The sequence below is a fragment of the Pristis pectinata genome, chromosome 2 (genome assembly GCF_009764475.1).
Source record: "Pristis pectinata isolate sPriPec2 chromosome 2, sPriPec2.1.pri, whole genome shotgun sequence".
Taxonomy (NCBI): Eukaryota; Metazoa; Chordata; class Chondrichthyes; order Rhinopristiformes; family Pristidae; genus Pristis; species Pristis pectinata.
The window spans coordinates 2,796,681-2,814,955 of record NC_067406.1 but is presented as its reverse complement, the minus strand read 5'-3'; the positions used below and the strand labels follow the sequence as shown (position 1 = coordinate 2,814,955).

Below are 18,275 nucleotides of genomic sequence, written 5' to 3'. Positions count from 1 at the left end.
GTGTGTGTGTGTGTCTGTGTGTGTGTGTGCGTGTGTGTGTGTCTGTCTGTGTGTGTGTGTGCGTGTGTGTGTCTGTCTGTTTGTCTGTGTGTCTGTGTGTGTGTGTGTGTGTGTGTGTGTGTGTGTGTGTGTGTGTGTGTGTGTGTGTTTCTGCTCCACATGAGCTTCCCCCCAGAACTCCTCCTCTTCCCACCCTCCCCTCCCCACCCACCACCGCCCCTTCACCATATCGTCCCGTTCCTCTGGTTTATCCAGCGTCCCCCTAAGTGCATCACTGGTGCCCACCCTAACAATTGTGGGAGGGAATTTCCTATTCCCTCTACTCTCTGGGAAGGAATTCCTGAACTCCCAGTTGGATTCATCAGTGACAATCCCTCATTCTGGTCTTACCCACATCTTTCCTAGAGAGGCCACAACTCTTGTTAGTTTTAAAATAGTTTAAATAGTTACGGGAGAAGATAGAACGGGTCCACAGGTTAAAGACCTGAACTGGAGCAGGGCCAACACTGGGGGCGTTGGGCAGGATCCAGCTGGGGTCGACTGGGTGACCCTAGTTAAAGGCAAAGGAACAGTTGGCAGGTGGGAGGCTTTTAAAGTGGTCATATCGAGAGTCCAGGGGCGGCATGTTTCTGTTAGGGTGAAGGGTAGACATGCTAAGTTCAGGGAACCCTGGCTGATGAGAGATATCGAGGCTCTGGTCAAGAAAAAGAAGGAAGCATATCTCGTGTTTAGGCAGCTGGGTACAAGTGAATCCCTCGACGAATATAAAAAGTTTAAGACCTGGCTTAAGAGGGAAATCAGGAGGGCAAAAAGAGGGCATGAGATGGATTTGGCAAACAGGGTTAAAGATAATCCCAAGAGGTTCTTCAGTTATATTAACAGTAAAATGGGGACAAGGGAGAGACTAGGTCACCGACGTGTGGAGCCACAGGAGATGGCCGAGATTTTTGATGTCTATTTGTCCCAGTGTTTACTAAGGAGAATATCATGGATGCCAGAGAAATGAGGGTAATAAGTAGTGAGGTCTTGGATCGTATGCATATGACGAAGAAAGAGTAATTTACAGCCTCGAAGCACATTAAAGTGGGAAAATCCCCAGGCCCTGACCTTATGGGAGGGACCTTATGGGGAAAATCCCCACCCCTGGACCTTATGGCAGGCCAGGGAAGAAATCGCAGAAGCCCTTGTGGAGATGTTTGCTTCGTCGTTAACCACTGGTGAAGTTCCAGAAGACTGGAGAGTGGCAAATGTTCCATTGATCAGGAAGGGTAGCAAGGACAGGCCAGGGAACTACAGGCCGGTGAGCTTGATGTCAGTTGTAGGGAAGTTACTGGAGGGAATTCTGAGGGACAAGATCTACCATCACTGGGATAGTCAAGGCCTGATCAGGAATAGTCAACATGGTTTTGTGCGTGGGAGGTCATGTCTGACAAATCTTTTGGAGTTTTTCAAACTAAGGGGATAGATGAAGGTAGAGCAGTGGATGTTGTCAATATGGACTTCAGTAAGGCCTTTAACAAGGTCCTGCATGGCAGGCTGGTCTGGAAGGTTAGGTCGCATGGGATTCAGGGGGAGCTAGAGAGGTGGATTCAGCATTGGCTCGATGATTGGAAGCAGATGGTGATTGTTGAGGGTCGATTCTCTGACTGGAGGCCTGGGACTAGTGGGGTGCCCCAGAATCAAAATGTTGGGGACCTCAGTTATTCATTATGTATGTAAATTATTTGGATATGAATGTTCATGGCACGATTAGCAAGTTTGCTGATGATACTAAATTAGGGGATCTTGTTGATAGTGAAGCAGGTTACAACGAATTGTAAAGAGATCTTGATCAGTTAGGGAGATGGGCTGAGGAATGGCAAATGGATTTCAACAGCAAGTGTGAGGTGGTGCATTTTGGACACTCGAACCAGGATAGGACTTGTACAGTGAATGGCAGGGCACTGGCAAGTGTTGTGGAACAGAGGGATCTGGGAGTACAGGTGTATAGTTCGCTGAAAGTGGCCGCACAAGTAGGCAGGGTGGTGAAGAAGGTGTTTAGCATGCTGCCCTTCATCAGTCAGGGCATCGAATTTAGGAGCAGGGACATTATGTTGCAGTTCATTGGTGAGGCCGCACTTGGAGTATTCTGTACAATTTTGGTCGCCATGTTATAGGAAAGACATCGTCAAGCTGGAGAGGTGCAGAAGAGATTTCCGAGGATGCTGCCTGGACTAGAGGGCCTGAGTTATAGGGCGAGGTTGGCCACACTGGATCTTTATTCCTTGGAGCGTAGGAGAATGAGGGGTGACCTCACAGAAGTTTATAAAATCATGAGGGGTATGGATAAGGTAGACGGTCATAATCTTTTCCCCAGGGTTGGGGAGTCCATAACTAGAGGGCACAGATACAAGATAAGAGGGAAGAGATTTAAAAGAGAGCTAAAAGGTAACTTCTCTACGCAGAGGGTGGTGACTACCTGGAATGAGCTGCCAGAGGAAGTGTCGAGGCAGGTACAATTGCAGAATTTAAGAGGCATTTGGATAGGTCCACGGAGGAGAGGGGCTTGGAGGGTTATGGGCCGAACGCGAGCAACTGGGACTAGCAGGGAGGATGTTGTGGTCAGCATGGACCAGTTGGGCCGAAGGGCCTGTTTCCATGACTCTATGACACCTATCCCACTGAACCACTTCATCATCTGAAAGACTTTGACGACATCACTATCCCATCAGAAGGTGGACCAGCCTGTTCCCTAATGCATGCAACCCTTAGGTTCAGTGTTGTGCTGTCCTTATCGTGCCTGGCTTCTATGTGACTGCACACCCACCAGTGAGGTTACCTCTTAACTGCCTCCCTCAGTCCAAGGGCAATTAGGGGTGGCTGTTCCAGGGATATCTGCAATCTGTGGATAAATATATTTTCAAAGACAAAGTTTGAGTATCCTTAAATATCCTTCTAAAACGTTCTCCGCTGCCCCTGCATCCTTGTAGTGTTGAGGACCAGGAATGTTCTCAGATACAAGTGTTGTTGAACTAAGACTTGGCACAAGTTCAACATAACTATATGAAATAATCTGTGCCAATAAACCCTTAAAAATCACCCTCTTAAAACTTCCAAGATGGTGTTGGAGTGTGGAGACTTTTTGCGAGCCATGCCCAGCAGATCCTCTCAATCCACTGATCAAAATCGTTCTACTCTTTTAAATCTCAGTTCTAAGACTGTCCGAATTACTCACGGTGTTCTCTTAAATCTCCCTGCACTGCAATTTCTCTGTAACACTATATTCTGCATTCTAGAACATAGAACATAGAACATTACAGCACAGTACAGGCCCTTTGGCCCACGATGTTGTGCTGACATTTTATGCTGCTCTAAGATCTATCTAACCCTTAGCACCCAAATGTTAACCCTTCCCTCCCATTTCTCTATCATTCATGTGGCTATCTAAGAGTCTCTTAAATGTCCCTAATGTATCTGCCACCACAACCTCTGCCGGCAGTGCGTTCCACACACCCACCGCTCTCTGTGTAAAAAACTTACCTCTGACATCCCCCTTATACTTTACTCCAATCGCCTTAAAATTACATCCCCTCATGTTAGCCATTGTCACCCTGGGAAAAAGTCTCTGACTGTCCACTTGATGAATGCCTCTTATCATCTTGTACACCTCTATCAAGTCACCTCTCACCCTCCTTCTTTCCAAAGAGAAAAGCACTAGCTCACTCAACCTATCCTCATAAGACATGCTCTCCAATCCAGGCAGCATTCTGTTATCTTTTTACTACCTCAACGTACTTATGTATGGAATGATCTGTCTGGATGACATGCAGACCTTTATCACTGTATCTCAGTACACATGACAATAATAAACCAATACTAATAAACCAATAATAAGCTCTAATATGGAAAGTTCTGTGTGTTTATAATGCTTCACGTCTCTATCAGGATGTCCCAATAGAGCACTTTGGAAGTGCAGTCGCTATTGCAATGTAGGAAATGTGTTTTCTATTTGTACACAAAACCACAGTGAGTTAAATGGACAGATAATCTGCTGGTCTGTGGTACTTCCAACATAATGGGATAAACTAGGAACAGATACGGCAGCTCTGAACTGGGAATCCATCGACAAGGGACATGTCAGGAGTGTGACGGAACACCCTCCACTTGCTTGGATTGAGTGCAGCTTCAACACTCAAGAGGCTCAACACCATCCAGGACAAAGCAGCCCGTTTGTTCGACACCCCATCCATCACCGTAAATGTCCCCTCCCTCCACCACCGGCTCCAGTATGTGCCATCTACAGAACGTACTGCAGTAACTCACCCAGGCAACCCTGACAGCACCTCCCAGACCTGTCACCTCTACCAGCAGGGGCATCAGGGGCAGGGGAACAACACCACCTGCAGGTTCCCCTTCAAGTCACAAACCACCCCAACTTTGAAATATCTCGCCAGTCCTTCATCTTCGCTGGGTCTGAATCCTGAAAGTCCTTCCGTTCCATACTCCCTGCTCCCAGGGTACCTATGAGGTCCCTGTTTTATCCAGAGGTGTTGGTATTGGTAATGGTTTATTATTGTCACTTGTACCGAGGTACAGTGAAAAACTTGTCTTACAAACCGATCATACAGGTCAATTCATTACACAGTGCAGTTACATTGAGTTAGTACAGAGAGCATTGATGTAGTACAGGTAAAAACAATAACAGTACAGAGTAAAGTGTCACAGCTACAGAGAAAGTGCAGTGCAATAAGGTGCAAGGTCACAACAAGGTAGATCGTGAGGTCAGAGTCCATCTCATTGAATAAGGGAACTGTTCAATAGTCTTATCACAGTGGGGTAGAAGCTGTCCTTAAGCCTGGTGGTTCGTGCCCTCAGGCTCCTGTATCTTCTACCTGATGGAAGAGGAGAGAAGAGAGAATGTCCCGGGTGGGTGGGGTCTTTGATTATGCTGGCTGCTTCACCAAGACAACGAGAGGTAAAGACAGAGCCCAAGGAGGGGAGGCATTCTTCCCCACAGGTTGTTGTTGAGGCTGGGGCAGAGGCTGAAAAAATCCAAAACTAAGATTGAAAACCTTCCTTGGGTAAAATATTGGGAGCAAGTCGAGGTGAATGGAACTAGAGTGCGGGTCGGCCATGTGCTGAGTTACTGCTGGTGCACATCCAAAGGGCCACAGCCTCCTCCTGTCCCTCAGTTTCCTGAGCAGCCACCCTGCCCTTCCTCCACGTGGTTTGAGACCTTCTACCCAACAGAGGACATGCAGGATCTCCATTCAACACTCTACGTGGGAGGCAGCACCCCGCCAGTGCTGTGCTTCCTCCACTGGATTACACGTCCTCCCAGGTTACAGCAGGATTCCATCCTTGTGGGACACCAGATGCTGGGAAAGTCTGGACCAACACACAAGACGCCGGAGGAACTCAGCGGATCCGGCAGTATCTATGGAGGGAAATGGACAGTCGATGTTTTGGGTCGAGACCCTTCATCTGGACCCAGTCCTGGTGAACTGCTTCTGCACCCTCTCCAATGCCACCACACCCCTCCTGTAACGGGGCGACCTGAACTGTACGCAATACTCCACGTACGGCCTGACCAAAGTTTTATACAGCCGCAGCATGACTTTGTGACTCTTATACTCAACTCCCTGACCAATGGAGGCAAGCACGCCTTATGCCTTCTTTACCACCTCGTGTTGCCGCTTTCAAGAAGTGATGGACTTGGTCCCCAAGGTCTCCGTGTACAATATTCCAAAGGGTCCTGCCATTTACTGTATATTACATTTGACCTCCCAAAGTGCAAAACCGCCCGGATTAAACTCCATCTGCCACTTCTCTGCCCATATGTGCCCAGATCTATATCCCACTGTATTCTTTGATGACGTTCAAAATTATTATGTGGTTCTGTTGAAGAATCTGTCGAAATATTGGCTGGATTCTTTTTCCACAGATGCTGCTTGGCCAGAAATTCTGTCAGCATTTTTGCTTTTGTTTAAAATCATGATGTGACTTGGAGACAACACAAGAGACTGCAGATACTGGAATCTGGAGCAAACATAAAACAAGCTGACGGAGGAATTCTGAGGGTCAGTCAGGATCGGGGAGGGTGGGTCAAGGACCTGCATCAGGACGGAGAGTGTAGGGGGGAGATAGCCGGTATGAGGAGCTGGCAGGTGACAGGTAGAACCAGGTGAGGTGGAGGTTGATGGGCAGATGGGGGAGAGGGGTGGCTTTGGGAGACAGAGCCTGGTGGGTGATGGGTGGAGATATATAATGAGAGAGGAGAAAAGGGGACAGATGGAGCCAGATGAGGGAGGGGAGGGGAGAGGTGGAGGTAGAGACAGAGATAGGAAGGTGATGTGTAAACAAGAGGCTGCAGATGGTGATGGGTGGAACCAGATAAGGGAGGGGGGAGGGGAAGATGGAGCCAAATGGGGGAGGGGAATGAAACTGGTTGACAGCAGTTGGGGAAAGGGGAAACTAGAACTGGAATTGGTTTCTTATTGCCACTTGTACCGAGGTCCAGTGAAAAACTTGTCTTACAAACCGATCGTACAGGTCAGTTCATTACACAGTGCAGTTACATTGGGTTAGTACAGAGTGCATTGAGGTAAAAACAATAACAGTACAGAGTAAAGTGTCACAGCTACAGAGAAAGTGCAGTGCAATAAGGTGCAAGGTCACAAGGTAGATCGTGAGGTCAGAGTCCGTCTCATCATTTAAGGGAACCGTTCAATAGTCTTATCACAGTGGGGTAGAAGCTGTCCTTAAGTCTGGTGGTACGTGCCCTCAGGCTCCTGTATCTTCTGCCTGATGGGAGAGGAGAGAAGAGAGAATGACCCAGGTGGGTGGGGTCTTTGATTATGTTGGCTGCTTCACCAAGGCAGCGAGAACTGTAGACACGCAAAAAGAGTCCATGGAGGGGAGGCTGGTTACCATGATGTGCTGGGCTGTGTCCACAACTCCCTGCAGTTTCTTGCGGTCCAAGGCAGAACAGCTGCTGTACCAAGCTGTGATGCATCCAGATAGGATGCTTTCTATGGTGCATCTGTAAAAGTTGGTGAGAGTCAAAGGGGACAAACCAAATTTCTTTAGCCTCCTGAGGAAGTAGAGGCACTGGTGAGCTTTCTTGGCCATGTCATCTATGTGAATTGACCAGGACAGGCTGTTGGTGACGTTCACTCCTAGGAACTTGAAGCTGGCAACCCTCTCGACCTCAGCACCATTGATGTAGACAGGTGCATGTACACCACCCCCCTTCCTGAAGTCAATGACCAGCTCTTTTGTTTTGTTGACATTGAGGGAAAGGTTGTTGTCATGACACTAAGTTCTCTATCTCCTTCCTGTACTCCGACTCATCGCTGTTTGAGATATGGCCTACAACAGTGGTATCATCTGCAAACTTGTAGATGGAGTTAGAGCAGAATCTGGCCACGCAGCCATGAGATATAGGGAGTAGTATGGGTAAGAAGTAACGGGTGAGTTGTAAACAAGGATGAGAATCTTAACATCAAAATATTGTATAACGTGGAGCAGGTGTAGACCAACGAACATCAGGACACAGGTACATGAGGCAGTAGTCCATTGGCGAGTAGAGTTTTAGATGGTGATATCTGCAGAGAATAGAAGTGGGGAGGCTGGTCGGAGGGTCATTGTACTTGCCGAGGCTTCAAATAACAGAGGAACCAATACAAACTCCAACAGCAGGGTCTTCAGGCAACCCTAACCCTACCTCAGCAACGGAAGACAACAGACCACCTCCTGCGCTGCACTGTTTCTTTTTGCATTGTCTTGTTTTGCAGTTTTTTTTTTCTCTTCACTGCCTTGTATAACTCATGTATAATTTAAACTCTCTGTACCAACGTGTCTGCGATGCTGTTGCAAGTTTTTCATTGTACCCATACCTCACCACACTTGTGCACATGACAATAAACTTGACTGTCTGGGGGAGACTGCAAGGTGGATCGGAGTGGGTGAGATGGAGGGTAGGACGACTGGCCACATTTACTCATAACTTCCTGGTCTTGGAGAAAGGGGCAGGGGGAGCAGGAGGACAGTTGGGGCTGGCTAACTTCTGGTGGGAGTGGGGTTCATAGCTTGGACCCAACTTCTCACCGAACCACATCTATACAGCACCGAAAGGACCAGACCTGATCAGGGAAACCCACCCCTAGGAGGTGACCGCAAACCAGGTCCTCAGTTGACAATCTTTAGGAATTCTTCTCAGATGAAAATTCAGATCCTATCCGGATGCATCATGGCTTGGTACGGCAGCTGCTCTGCCCGGGACCGCAAGAAACTGCAGAGAGTTGTGGACACAGCTCAGCGCATCACGGAAACCAGCCTCCCCTCCATGGACTCTGTCTACACTTCTCGCTGCCTCGGTAAAGCAACCGACATAATCAAAGACCCCACCCACCCCGGATATTCTCTCTTCTCCCCCCTCTCATCGGGCAGAAGATACAAAAGCCTGAAAGCACGTACCACCAGGCTCAAGGACAGCTTCTATCCCGCTGTTATAAGACTATTAAACGGTTCCCTAGTTCGATAAAATGGACTCTTGACCTCACAATCTACCTCGTTATGGCCTTGCACCTTATTGTCTGCCTGCACTGCACTTTCTCTGTAACTGTAACACTTTATTCTGCATTCTGTTATTGTTTTACCTTGTACTACCTCAATGCACTGATGTGACGAAATGATCTGTATGGATGACATGTAAAACAAATTTTTTCACTGTACTAATTTACAATTTACTAATTTACCAGTTCATTCACCTCAGTGTGATATTGGGGCATTTTCCAGGCGAGGTTCAGGCACTGACCTTCAAAACATGGGATTTCTACACCTGCATGATGTTCCTTTAAAGAAAGTAAACACCCTGTCCTAGCCCAGCCCCCACACAGCCTCTTGCACTGACCTCCCAGATGTTGAGAGGGTCCCTTCCACCTAAGTGTCAAGAGTGCAGCAATCAAAGGAAGGCACTTTCTTACTAAATGAGCTGATGATGACTTTGTTAGCTCACATACTCTGGTGTTTTTGCATTTTTATTGAAGAGCTTCAACCTCCCTTGAAGATCAGTCACAAACCTGGAGAGGGACAGTGTCGGCACTCATCTGCTGGAAGGTTTGTTTCCCCAGCTGCGTGTGTGGGTCCCCCTGAGCGCATGTGCACTGAGGCAAGAGTTTCTTGTACGTACATGCATGTGAATGTGGGACTGATGCATGGCTTTTACTGTACATGTATGTGTCAACTTGTTCATGTGCCCATGTGTGTCAGCCTATCTACACCTAGGCACCTGCATGAATACTTGTGTGTGCCTGTGTGTTTGTCAGTATAATATGAATGTGTGTCTTTGTGTGAGAGCTCATATGTGTGCAGACATTGTGTGTGTCTGCGTGTGTGTGTGTGTGTGTGTGTGTGTGTGTGTTTGTGTGCGTTTGTGAGTGTGTTTGTGTGTTTGTGTGTGTTTGTGCATGTTTGTATTTGTGTGTATGTATTTGTGTTTGTATGCATGTATGTGCACTCATGTGTGTGTGTGTGCATGCATGCATCTGTGTATGCACACATGTGTGTATGTATGCATATTATGGTTACATGTTTACAGGTGATTAGGGTTTAGAATGCACAGCCAGGGATGGTAATGGAGGGAGATTCAGTTGTGGTGTTCAAACAGGGCAGGAGAAGTACCTCAAAGAAAAGAACTTGCAGGTCTCTGGGGAGAGCACAGGAGAGTGGGAATAACTGGATTATTCTTACACGACTTGCAATCCCGACAACATACAGCCTCCTTCCAAGCTGTACCTACTTTGTGATTCAGTGTGTTTATGTGTTATGTCTGAGTGTGTGCGCATGTGCGTGTCTGCATGTGTACAGTCTGTGTCTGTATCAGTGTATGTGTGTGTGTTTATGGGTAAGTGTGTGTGTGTTTGTGTGTGTGTGTTTCTGTGTGTATCTGTGTGTATATGTGTTTGTGTGTGTGTCTCTCTTTCTGTGTGTGTGTGTGTGTGTGTGTGTGTGTGTGTGTATGTGTGTGTGTGTTTAAGTGTCCGTGTTTGGGTGTCTCACTTCTGTTCACTTGCTGAGAATTTTAATTTGATGCTCAATGTTCATTCATGTAGAGGAGGTCTGATCAAACCCCCTTCACACTCCCTGCAAGGTCTGTTTCCAGGTGTGACTTTTCCCAACTCATTAGAGACCGGTGTCACATTCTAACGTTTAAGAGTCATAACCATTTGAAAGCCATCAAGACTGCATTTTGGGAGGAGCCTCCCTTAATATGTGTGTGTGTGTGTGTGTGTGTGTGTGTGTGTGTGTGTGTGTGTGTGTGTGTGTTTCTCTAAGAGTGTGAGCGCATGAGTGCTTCTGAGAATGTGTTTGTGTAAAATGTTCTCCCCGTCGCTAAGACAAAGGCTGATGTGGAGATGTTGCCATAGATATCAGACAGTCACTAGAAAGTTCATTGAGGAATTCAAGAGAATTTGGGGGAAGTGTGGAACCAATCCCGCAGTGAGAGGTCAAGCAAACAGCAGAGATACTTCTAGATATAAGCAGGAGGAAGAAAGAAGTGGAAGGATGTAGTGATCAGGAAAGATGGAGTGGGGTGAGAGGAGCCTTGTGTGGGACAGAAACTCCAGAACAGAGCAAGGGGGCTGAATGGTCTGTTTTATTGGCATTGTAAAAAGCTCTTGGATAGGCACGTGAATGGAGGGATAAGGGACGTTGTTAGGCAGAAGGGATTCGTTTAGTTTGGCATTTAATTATTTGTTTTATTCGGTTGGCACGTGGTTGGCTGAAGGGCCTGGTCCTGTGCTTCACCGTTCTCTGTTCTATGTAATTTCTCTGTGACATGAGGTCCTCGACAAACACCAAAACTGGTAAGTTGGTAAATTGGTTTCTTACTGTCACAAGTACCGAGGTACAGTGAGAAACTCTGTTTTGCATACCGTTCATACAGATCATTTTATCACATTAGTGCATCAAGATAGTACAAGAATGCAGAGTGAAATGTTACAGTTACAGAGAAAGTGCAGTGCAGGCAGACAATAAGGTACAAGGCCATAATGAGGTAGATTGTGAGGTCAAGAGTCCATTTTATCGCTCTAGGGAACCATTTAATAGTCTTATAACAGTGGGATAGAAGCTGTCCTTCAATCTCAATCTTTTTCCTTGATGCAAAGCAGCATAGATGCTGGGAATGTGGAACTCAGCAGATCAGGCAGCAGCTGTGGAGAGAGAGGAACAGAGTTAACGTTTCAGATCGAAGAACCTTCCTCGTGGTCCTGCTTCTCTCTCCAAGGATGCTGCCTGACCCGCTGAGTGTTTCCAACATTCTCTGGTATTCTTTCTCCTTCTGTGTTTCACCAACCCAACCAAGTCACACGGCCGGTTTTTCACCCAGGATGTTCCTCACCTAGAAATAGACATAGAAGCATAGAAAAATAGGAGCAGAAGGAGGCCATTCAGCCCTTTGGGTCTGCTCTGTCCATTCATTATGATTATGGCAGGCATGGTAGTGTAGCATATGTGTTAGGAAGTTGTGGGCATGCTATGTTGGCGCCAGAAGTGTGGCGACACTTGAGGGCTGCCCCCAGAACACTCAATGCAAAAGATGCATTTCACTGTGTGTTTCAATGTACATGTGACTAATAAAGATATCATCTTATTTTATATCATACTTGACCTGCTATCTCAACAGCATATTCCCAACTCTCTCCTCATACTCCTTGATGTTCTTTGTGACCTTACAGTGCTTCCCAACACTACTACAGAAGTCTAACTATAGGAGCAAGAGGTCCCCCATTCATAAATATCATGTCTATGCTCCTCCCTCAGCACCATTTCCCTGCTCTGTCACCATATCCCCTGATTTCCCTTAATCGCCAGAAACCCATCACTCTCTGATTCGACTGAACTCAGGGACAGAAGCTCCACTGAACTCCTCCAAGAATATTGAAGATTCTTACAAGATGTCCACTGTTGTGGATAGTGTAAAGGACTATCAAAGAATACAGCAGGATATCGATCAGTTACAGATATGGGCAGTGAAGTGGCAGATGGAGTTTAATCTGGGCAAGTGTGAGGTGTTGCACTTTGGGAGGTCAAGTGAAAGGAGAAAGTATACAGTTAATGGTAGACCCTAGTAGCATTGAAGTACAGAGGGATCTTGGGGTCCAAGTCCATTGTTCATTGAAAGTGGCTGTGCAAGTAGATAAGGTGGTAAAGGTGGCATACAGCATGCTTGCCTTCATTGGTAGGCATGTTGAGTGTAAGAGTAAGGAAGTCATCTTGCAGCTGTATAACACTTTAGCCAGACCACACTTGGAGCATTGTGTGCAGTTCTGGTCGCCCCATTACAGGAAGGATATGAGGCTGTGGAAAAGGTGCAGAAGAGGTTTACCAGGATGCTGCCTGGATTAGAGGGTATGAGCTGTAAGGAAAGGTTGGACACACTTGGGTTGTTCTCCCCAGAGTGTCGGTGGCTGAAGGGAGACCTGATAGAGGGTTTTATGAGAGGCATAGATCGGGTAGACAGCCAGAGTCTTTTCCCCAGGGTAGAAATGTCTAACACCAGAGGACATGCTTGTAAGGTTAGAGGGAGGGGGCATTTTTTACACAGAGAGTGGTAGGTGCCTGGACTGGGTTACCAGGGGTAGTAGTGGAAGCAGGCAGTTTGGTGAAGTTCCAGAGGCTTTTAGATGGAGAGACAAAGAAATGCAACTCATGAATCAAATGAGTCATCAAAATCATCAAATGAATACCTCAGATAGACACAGGAATCTGAAGGGAATGGAGGGATGTGGATGATGCACAGGAGAAGGATGTTTAGTATAAATTGGCATCAAGATCAGCACAACATCATGGAGGTTTATAAAATCATGGGGGCGTAGATAAGGTGGACGGTAACAGTCTTTTCCCCAGGGGAGGGGAGCCCAAAACTAGGGGCCATAGGTTTAGGGTGAGAAGGGCTTAAAAGGGACCTGAGGGGCAGAGGGTGGTGGGTGTGTGGAACGAGCTGCCACAGGAGGTGGTACAATTATGACGTTTAAAAGACACTTGGACAGGTCCATGGTGGGGAAAGGTTTCGAGGGATATAGGCCAAATGCAGGCACATGGGACTGGTTCAGGTAATCACTTTGGTTGGCATGGATGAGTTGGGCTGAAGGGACTGTTTCCGTGCTGTATTATTCTATGATTCAGCACCTCTGAGTAAAAACACTTCTCATGTCAGTCTTAGACAGCTGACCCCTTATTCTGAGCTTGTGACCACTCCTCAGCCTGGGGAAACGTCCTCCCTCCGTCCAGCCTGTCGATCCCCTCTCATTCTTGCAAACTCCAGGATGTGCATGTTCCCGATCCTTGTTCTGTCCTAGGATTGGAGAATATAACTCTTTTTACACCTGATAAGTGAAGGATCCTATCCGGATGCATTACGGCTCGGTACGGCAACTGCTGTGCCCGGGACCGCAAGAAACTCATTCATTGTGCAAATTCATTGGGGGCTTTTAAGGGCTTGGATGGGCACATGAATGAGAGGAAAATGGAGGGTTATGGGCATTCTGTTGGTGGCAGGGATTAGCTATGTCAGCACAACATTGTGGGCTGAAGGGCCTGTTCTGTGCTGCACTGTTCTATGTTCTGTAAACTGCAGAGAGTTGTGGACACAGCCCCAGCACATCATGGAAACCAGCGTCCCCTCCATGGACTCTGTCTACACTTCTCGCTGCCTCAGTAAAGCAGCCAATATAATCAAAGACTCCACCGACCCCGGACATTCTCTCTTCTTCCTCCCTTCCATATAAAAGCCTGAAAGCACGTACCACCAGGCTCAAGGACAGCTTCTACCCCACTGTTATAAGACTATTAAATGGTTCCCTAGTTCGATAAGATGGACTCTTGACCTCACAATCTACCTCGTTTTGGCCTTGCACCTTATTGTCTGCCTGCACTGCACTTTCTCTGTAACTGTAACACTTTATTCTGCATTCTGTTATTGTTTTCCCTTGTACTGCCTCAATGCACTGATGTGATGAAATGATCTGTATGATCGGGATGCAAAACAAAGTTTTTCACTGTACCTCGGTACACGTGACAATAATAAACCAATTTACAATTTAGAATTTACAATTAACAGTAATAATCGGTTTACACCAGCAGACCCACTTCCTGGTCGCTTTTGACTTTATAAATTGTAGATGATTGAAGCGACTTCAAGGCTCCGGCTCCGTGGGAGTTTGTAAGTCTCGGTAAACTGCAGGTCGAGCGCTGTGATTTCACAGATGTCTTGACATGGACACGGTCATTATTGCGCCGGCCACACCAGCGTGTCATCAGCCTGTCAATTAATGAGACCCCTTGTTCCACTCTCTCATTTCTCTGTCGGCTGGTACTTAACAAGACAAGAGCGCGCCGGGGGGTCATTGACATATCACAGCTTGCGGGGAGCTATAAGGACAAGAGGGATGGGGTGTTGTACACAGTGCCCTGGACAGAGCAGCGTTAACTTGGGCTGGAGTTTGAGATGCAGACGCCGACTCTGAGCCTGGGTGGGCTTGTGTACCCACCGCCCTACCCCTGCTCTCCTTTCTGCACCGACCACAGCTGCAAACCACCCCACAGCAAGACTTTCACCATCGATGCTCTCCTGTCGACCCCCGAGACCTCCCCTCCTTCACTGGAGAGGCAGGGCGCTCCCTGCTGCCCGTCCGGGGCTTGTATCCTGGGCTCCACCGTCCCCGGGGTCACCCGGAGCCCACCGTCTCTGTACCCGGCGCTGGTGTACCCCCGCCCGCTCCATCCAATCTACTACGGAGCCTCTCTCCTCTACCGGCCCGGCAGCTGCCGAACGGGAGAGTGCTCACACGGTAAGTCGGTGAATGTTGGCTCTCAACGTAGGACGTGTGCGGGTGTTTCATTGGACTAGCCCCTTCCCCGGGCGGGTGTGGGGGTCTCTCCCTCCCCCCGGGGTTAGAAGCGTTACCCAAGAGGGGGGTAAGTGAATGGGGAGTTTTCCCTGGAATGAACGGGGGAGGAGGAGGCTGTGGAATAGGACCACGGGACGGGAACTTTGGGCAGGGAATTGGACAGACAGCAGAAGAGGGGGTATCATTAAGCGGGGCTAACGTGTTGAGGGATTGGGGCAACTCTTAGATCCAGCAATAGAAAGGGCGAACGAGAAGCTGGGGCAACTCGGCGGGTCAGGCGCTCCCTCTCCCACCGAACCCCTCCGGCTCCACATTCCCCATCCTGTGTCTCCAACCAGTCTATCCAGACCCGGGAAAGAGAATCCAGGAATTCCCAGGGAGGGTTCCCGACCCGAAACGCTTCTCTCCGCAGCCTGACCCGGCTGCCTTCCTCCGGCTGGGATTCCAGCGGTTTTATTGGTTCTACATCCCAGCGAGGGAGCGCCCGCTCACATCCCGACCGTGCGGAGTTTGCACGTTAGAGTCATCGAGCGATACAGCCCCGATACAGGCCATTCGGCCCAGCGAGTCCATGCCGACCACGGTGCCCACTCATCCGGTCCCAATTCCCTGCTTTCGGCCAGTATCCCTCCAAGCCCCGGCTCTCCGTGTACCGATCCGACTTCTCCCTGTGTGGGACCCCCACCACACCCCCACCCCCAGGTGCTCTGATTTCCTCCCACATCCCAAACATGTGCAGAATGGTTGGTTAATTACCCGCCGGAGTGTAGTTGAGGGTGGAAGCTGGGAGGAGTTGGCAATGTGGGGAGAATTTCAAAAAGGTGGGATCGTTGTAAGGGAGTGGTTGATGGTTAGCACGGACTCAGTGTGCCGAAGGGCCTGTTCCCTGCTGTCTGCCTGTTGCCTGTTGCTGGTGTGGACATTGTAGGTACGGTACAGGCGACTGCCGAACTGATGCCATGTGTTGACACTGTTACGGGGAGGGCTCGGGGGTGGGGGGGTATCTTGCGGCGTCCCGCTGCCTCTGTGGCCCCGATTCACCGCTTTCTCCCCTTTCTCCCCCTCCACCCCCCCCCCCCCCCCCAGAGCATCCACTGACCAGGGCGCCCTTTCCCCTCAAACCCAAAGCTGGCAAAGTCAAGCGGGCAAGGACCATCTTCACCCATGACCAGCTCGCCCGTCTGGAGAAGGAGTTTGCCCGGCAGCAGTACATGGTGGGGTCCGAGAGGTTCCTGCTGGCAACTGCTCTCCGTCTCAACGAGTCCCAGGTAGGGTCCCGCACCTGCTGACCCCTCCGAGGGCGGTGCGGGGAGCTGGTCTTCCGGGATTGGCTCTCCGCCTCTGGGACGTCCCGGGGCAAGTCGGGGAAGGTTCGATTGTAGTCGCTCTCGCAACAGAGGGAGACATGGCGGCGACTGATGCACAGCAAGATTCCCACAGGCGCAAATACCAGCGCACGATGCGGCGCTAAGACAGTGCAGGATGAAGTGTGGGGAGAGGGGTACTTGCTTCATGACATTTCATAGAAACATAGAAACCCTACAGCACAATTCAGGCCCTTCAGCCCACAAAACCGTGCGGAACATGTCCCTACCTCAGACATTACTAGGCTCACCCATAGCCCTCTATTTCACTCAGCTCCATGTACCTATCTAACAGTCTCTTAAAAGACCCTATCGTATCCGCCTCCACCACCATTGCCGGCAGCCCATTCCACACACTCACCACTCTCTGAGTAAAAAACACCCCTGACATCTCCTCTATATCTACTCCCCAGCACCTTAAACCTGTGTCCTCTTGTGGCCACCATTTCAGCCCTGGAGAAAAGCCTCTGACTATGCTGACCACCATACCAAATTAAACTGATCCCACCTGCCTGCAGGTGATCCACATCCCTCCAGTCCCTGCCTGCTCATATCCCTGTCTAAATGCCTCTTAATGTTGTCATGGTATCTGCCTCCACCACCTCCCCAGGCACCCACCACTCCCTGTGTAAAAAAAAAACTTGCCCCACACATCTCCTTTAAACTTTCCCCTTCTAACCTTAAATACATTCCCTCTAGTATTTGACATTTTGACCCCTCTGACTGTCTACCCTATCTATGCCTCTTATAATTTTATAAACCTCTTATCAGGTCTCCCCTCAGCCTCCGATGCTCCAGTGGAAACATCCCAAGTTTGTCCAACCTCTCCTTATAGCTCATACCCTCTAATCCAGGCAACATCCTGGTGAACCTCTTCTGCACCCTCTCCAAAGCCCCCACATCCTTCCTGTAATGGGGCGACCAGAACTGCACACAGTGCTCCAAGTGTGGCCTGACCAAAGTTTTATACAGCTGCAACGTGACGTCCTGGCTCTTATAGTGAACGCCCCGACTGATGAAGGCAAGCATGCCCCACGCCTTCTTTACCACCCTATCTACTTGTGTTACCACTTTCATGACAACGAGGCACACGCAGCGGGGAGATGCGGGTTTAAACCTGCCTTGGTGTGCGGGAGGTGGGATTGGATCCAGTCATCCCCCGAGCTGAGAAACGGATGTAGATGGAAACTCTGATGTTGATCATCAACTTTGATTTGAAGCCTCTAAAGTAATTGGGATATTAAAAAAACACTCTCGTGTTTTTCTTTAACTGCTTTCAAATGCTGACCTGTTTCCTTTCCCTACCCTCCCTCCCAATCAACAGGTGAAGGTCTGGTTCCAGAACCGCAGGATCAAGTGGAGGAAGCAGAGCTTGGAGCAGCAGCAAGCCAAGCTGGCTCGGCTGGGCATGGAGGACGCGCAGCCCAGCCCCGACTCCCCCAGCAGTGAGGAGAGCTCTGGGACTCCGCTGCAGGCCGACGGTCGGTCCCCCCGGGGTCAGCGCACAGACTCCCACCGTCTCACCCCACCAGGGCTCGGGGGTATCGGGCGCCGGCTGACGCTCCCTCCCTCACCCACCGGTTCACTGTCAAATCCATAGATCCCGGTCCCTCCGACGCTGTGTATATCATATTCTGTACTGTAATATTAGTGTAAATATACCAAATATATCGATGGAGTTTTAAAGCCTGACCAATGGTGCGTGTGTGTGTGCGCGCGCGCGCGTGTGTGTGTGCATGCGTGTGCCTGTGTGTCTGTGTGTGTCTCTGTGTTTGTGTGTCTGTCTCTGTGTCTGTGTGTCTCTGTATCTGTGTGTGTCTGTGTGTGTGTCTCTCTGTTTGTGTGTCTGTCTGTGTGTATCTGTGTCTGTCTGTCTGTGTGTCTCTGTGTGTGTCTCTGCTTGTGTCTGTGTATATCTGTGTTTGTGTGTCTCTCTGTGTTTGTGTGTGTGTCTGTGTGTATCTGTGTGTGTGTCTCTGTGTTTGTGTGTGTCTGTGTGTGTGTATGTTTGTGT

The 18,275-nt window shown here is 49.0% G+C and overlaps 1 protein-coding gene across 1 annotated transcript; it reads left to right on the top strand.

Annotated features, from left to right (window-relative positions):
- Nucleotides 1-14,494: 14,494 nt before the first annotated feature.
- Nucleotides 14,495-17,861, top strand: LOC127580010 (homeobox protein not2-like). The gene is made up of 3 exons (XM_052033137.1): nucleotides 14,495-14,837; nucleotides 16,026-16,165; nucleotides 17,586-17,861. The coding sequence occupies exons 1-3, from the start codon at nucleotides 14,495-14,497 to the stop codon at nucleotides 17,859-17,861; spliced, it is 759 nt and encodes a 252-aa protein (XP_051889097.1).
- The last annotated feature ends 414 nt before the right edge of the window (nucleotides 17,862-18,275 follow it).

What these genes read in the sequence shown, in the direction of transcription:
- LOC127580010 (XM_052033137.1), top strand. Translation starts at nt 14,495, where the DNA reads ATGCAGACGCCGACTCTGAGCCTGGGTGGGCTTGTGTACCCACCGCCC. An exon ending in AACGGGAGAGTGCTCACACG is followed by an intron (nt 14,838 to 16,025) that starts GTAAGTCGGTGA and finishes TCAAACCCAAAG; the next exon opens with CTGGCAAAGTCAAGCGGGCA. An exon ending in TCCGTCTCAACGAGTCCCAG is followed by an intron (nt 16,166 to 17,585) that starts GTAGGGTCCCGC and finishes CCCAATCAACAG; the next exon opens with GTGAAGGTCTGGTTCCAGAA.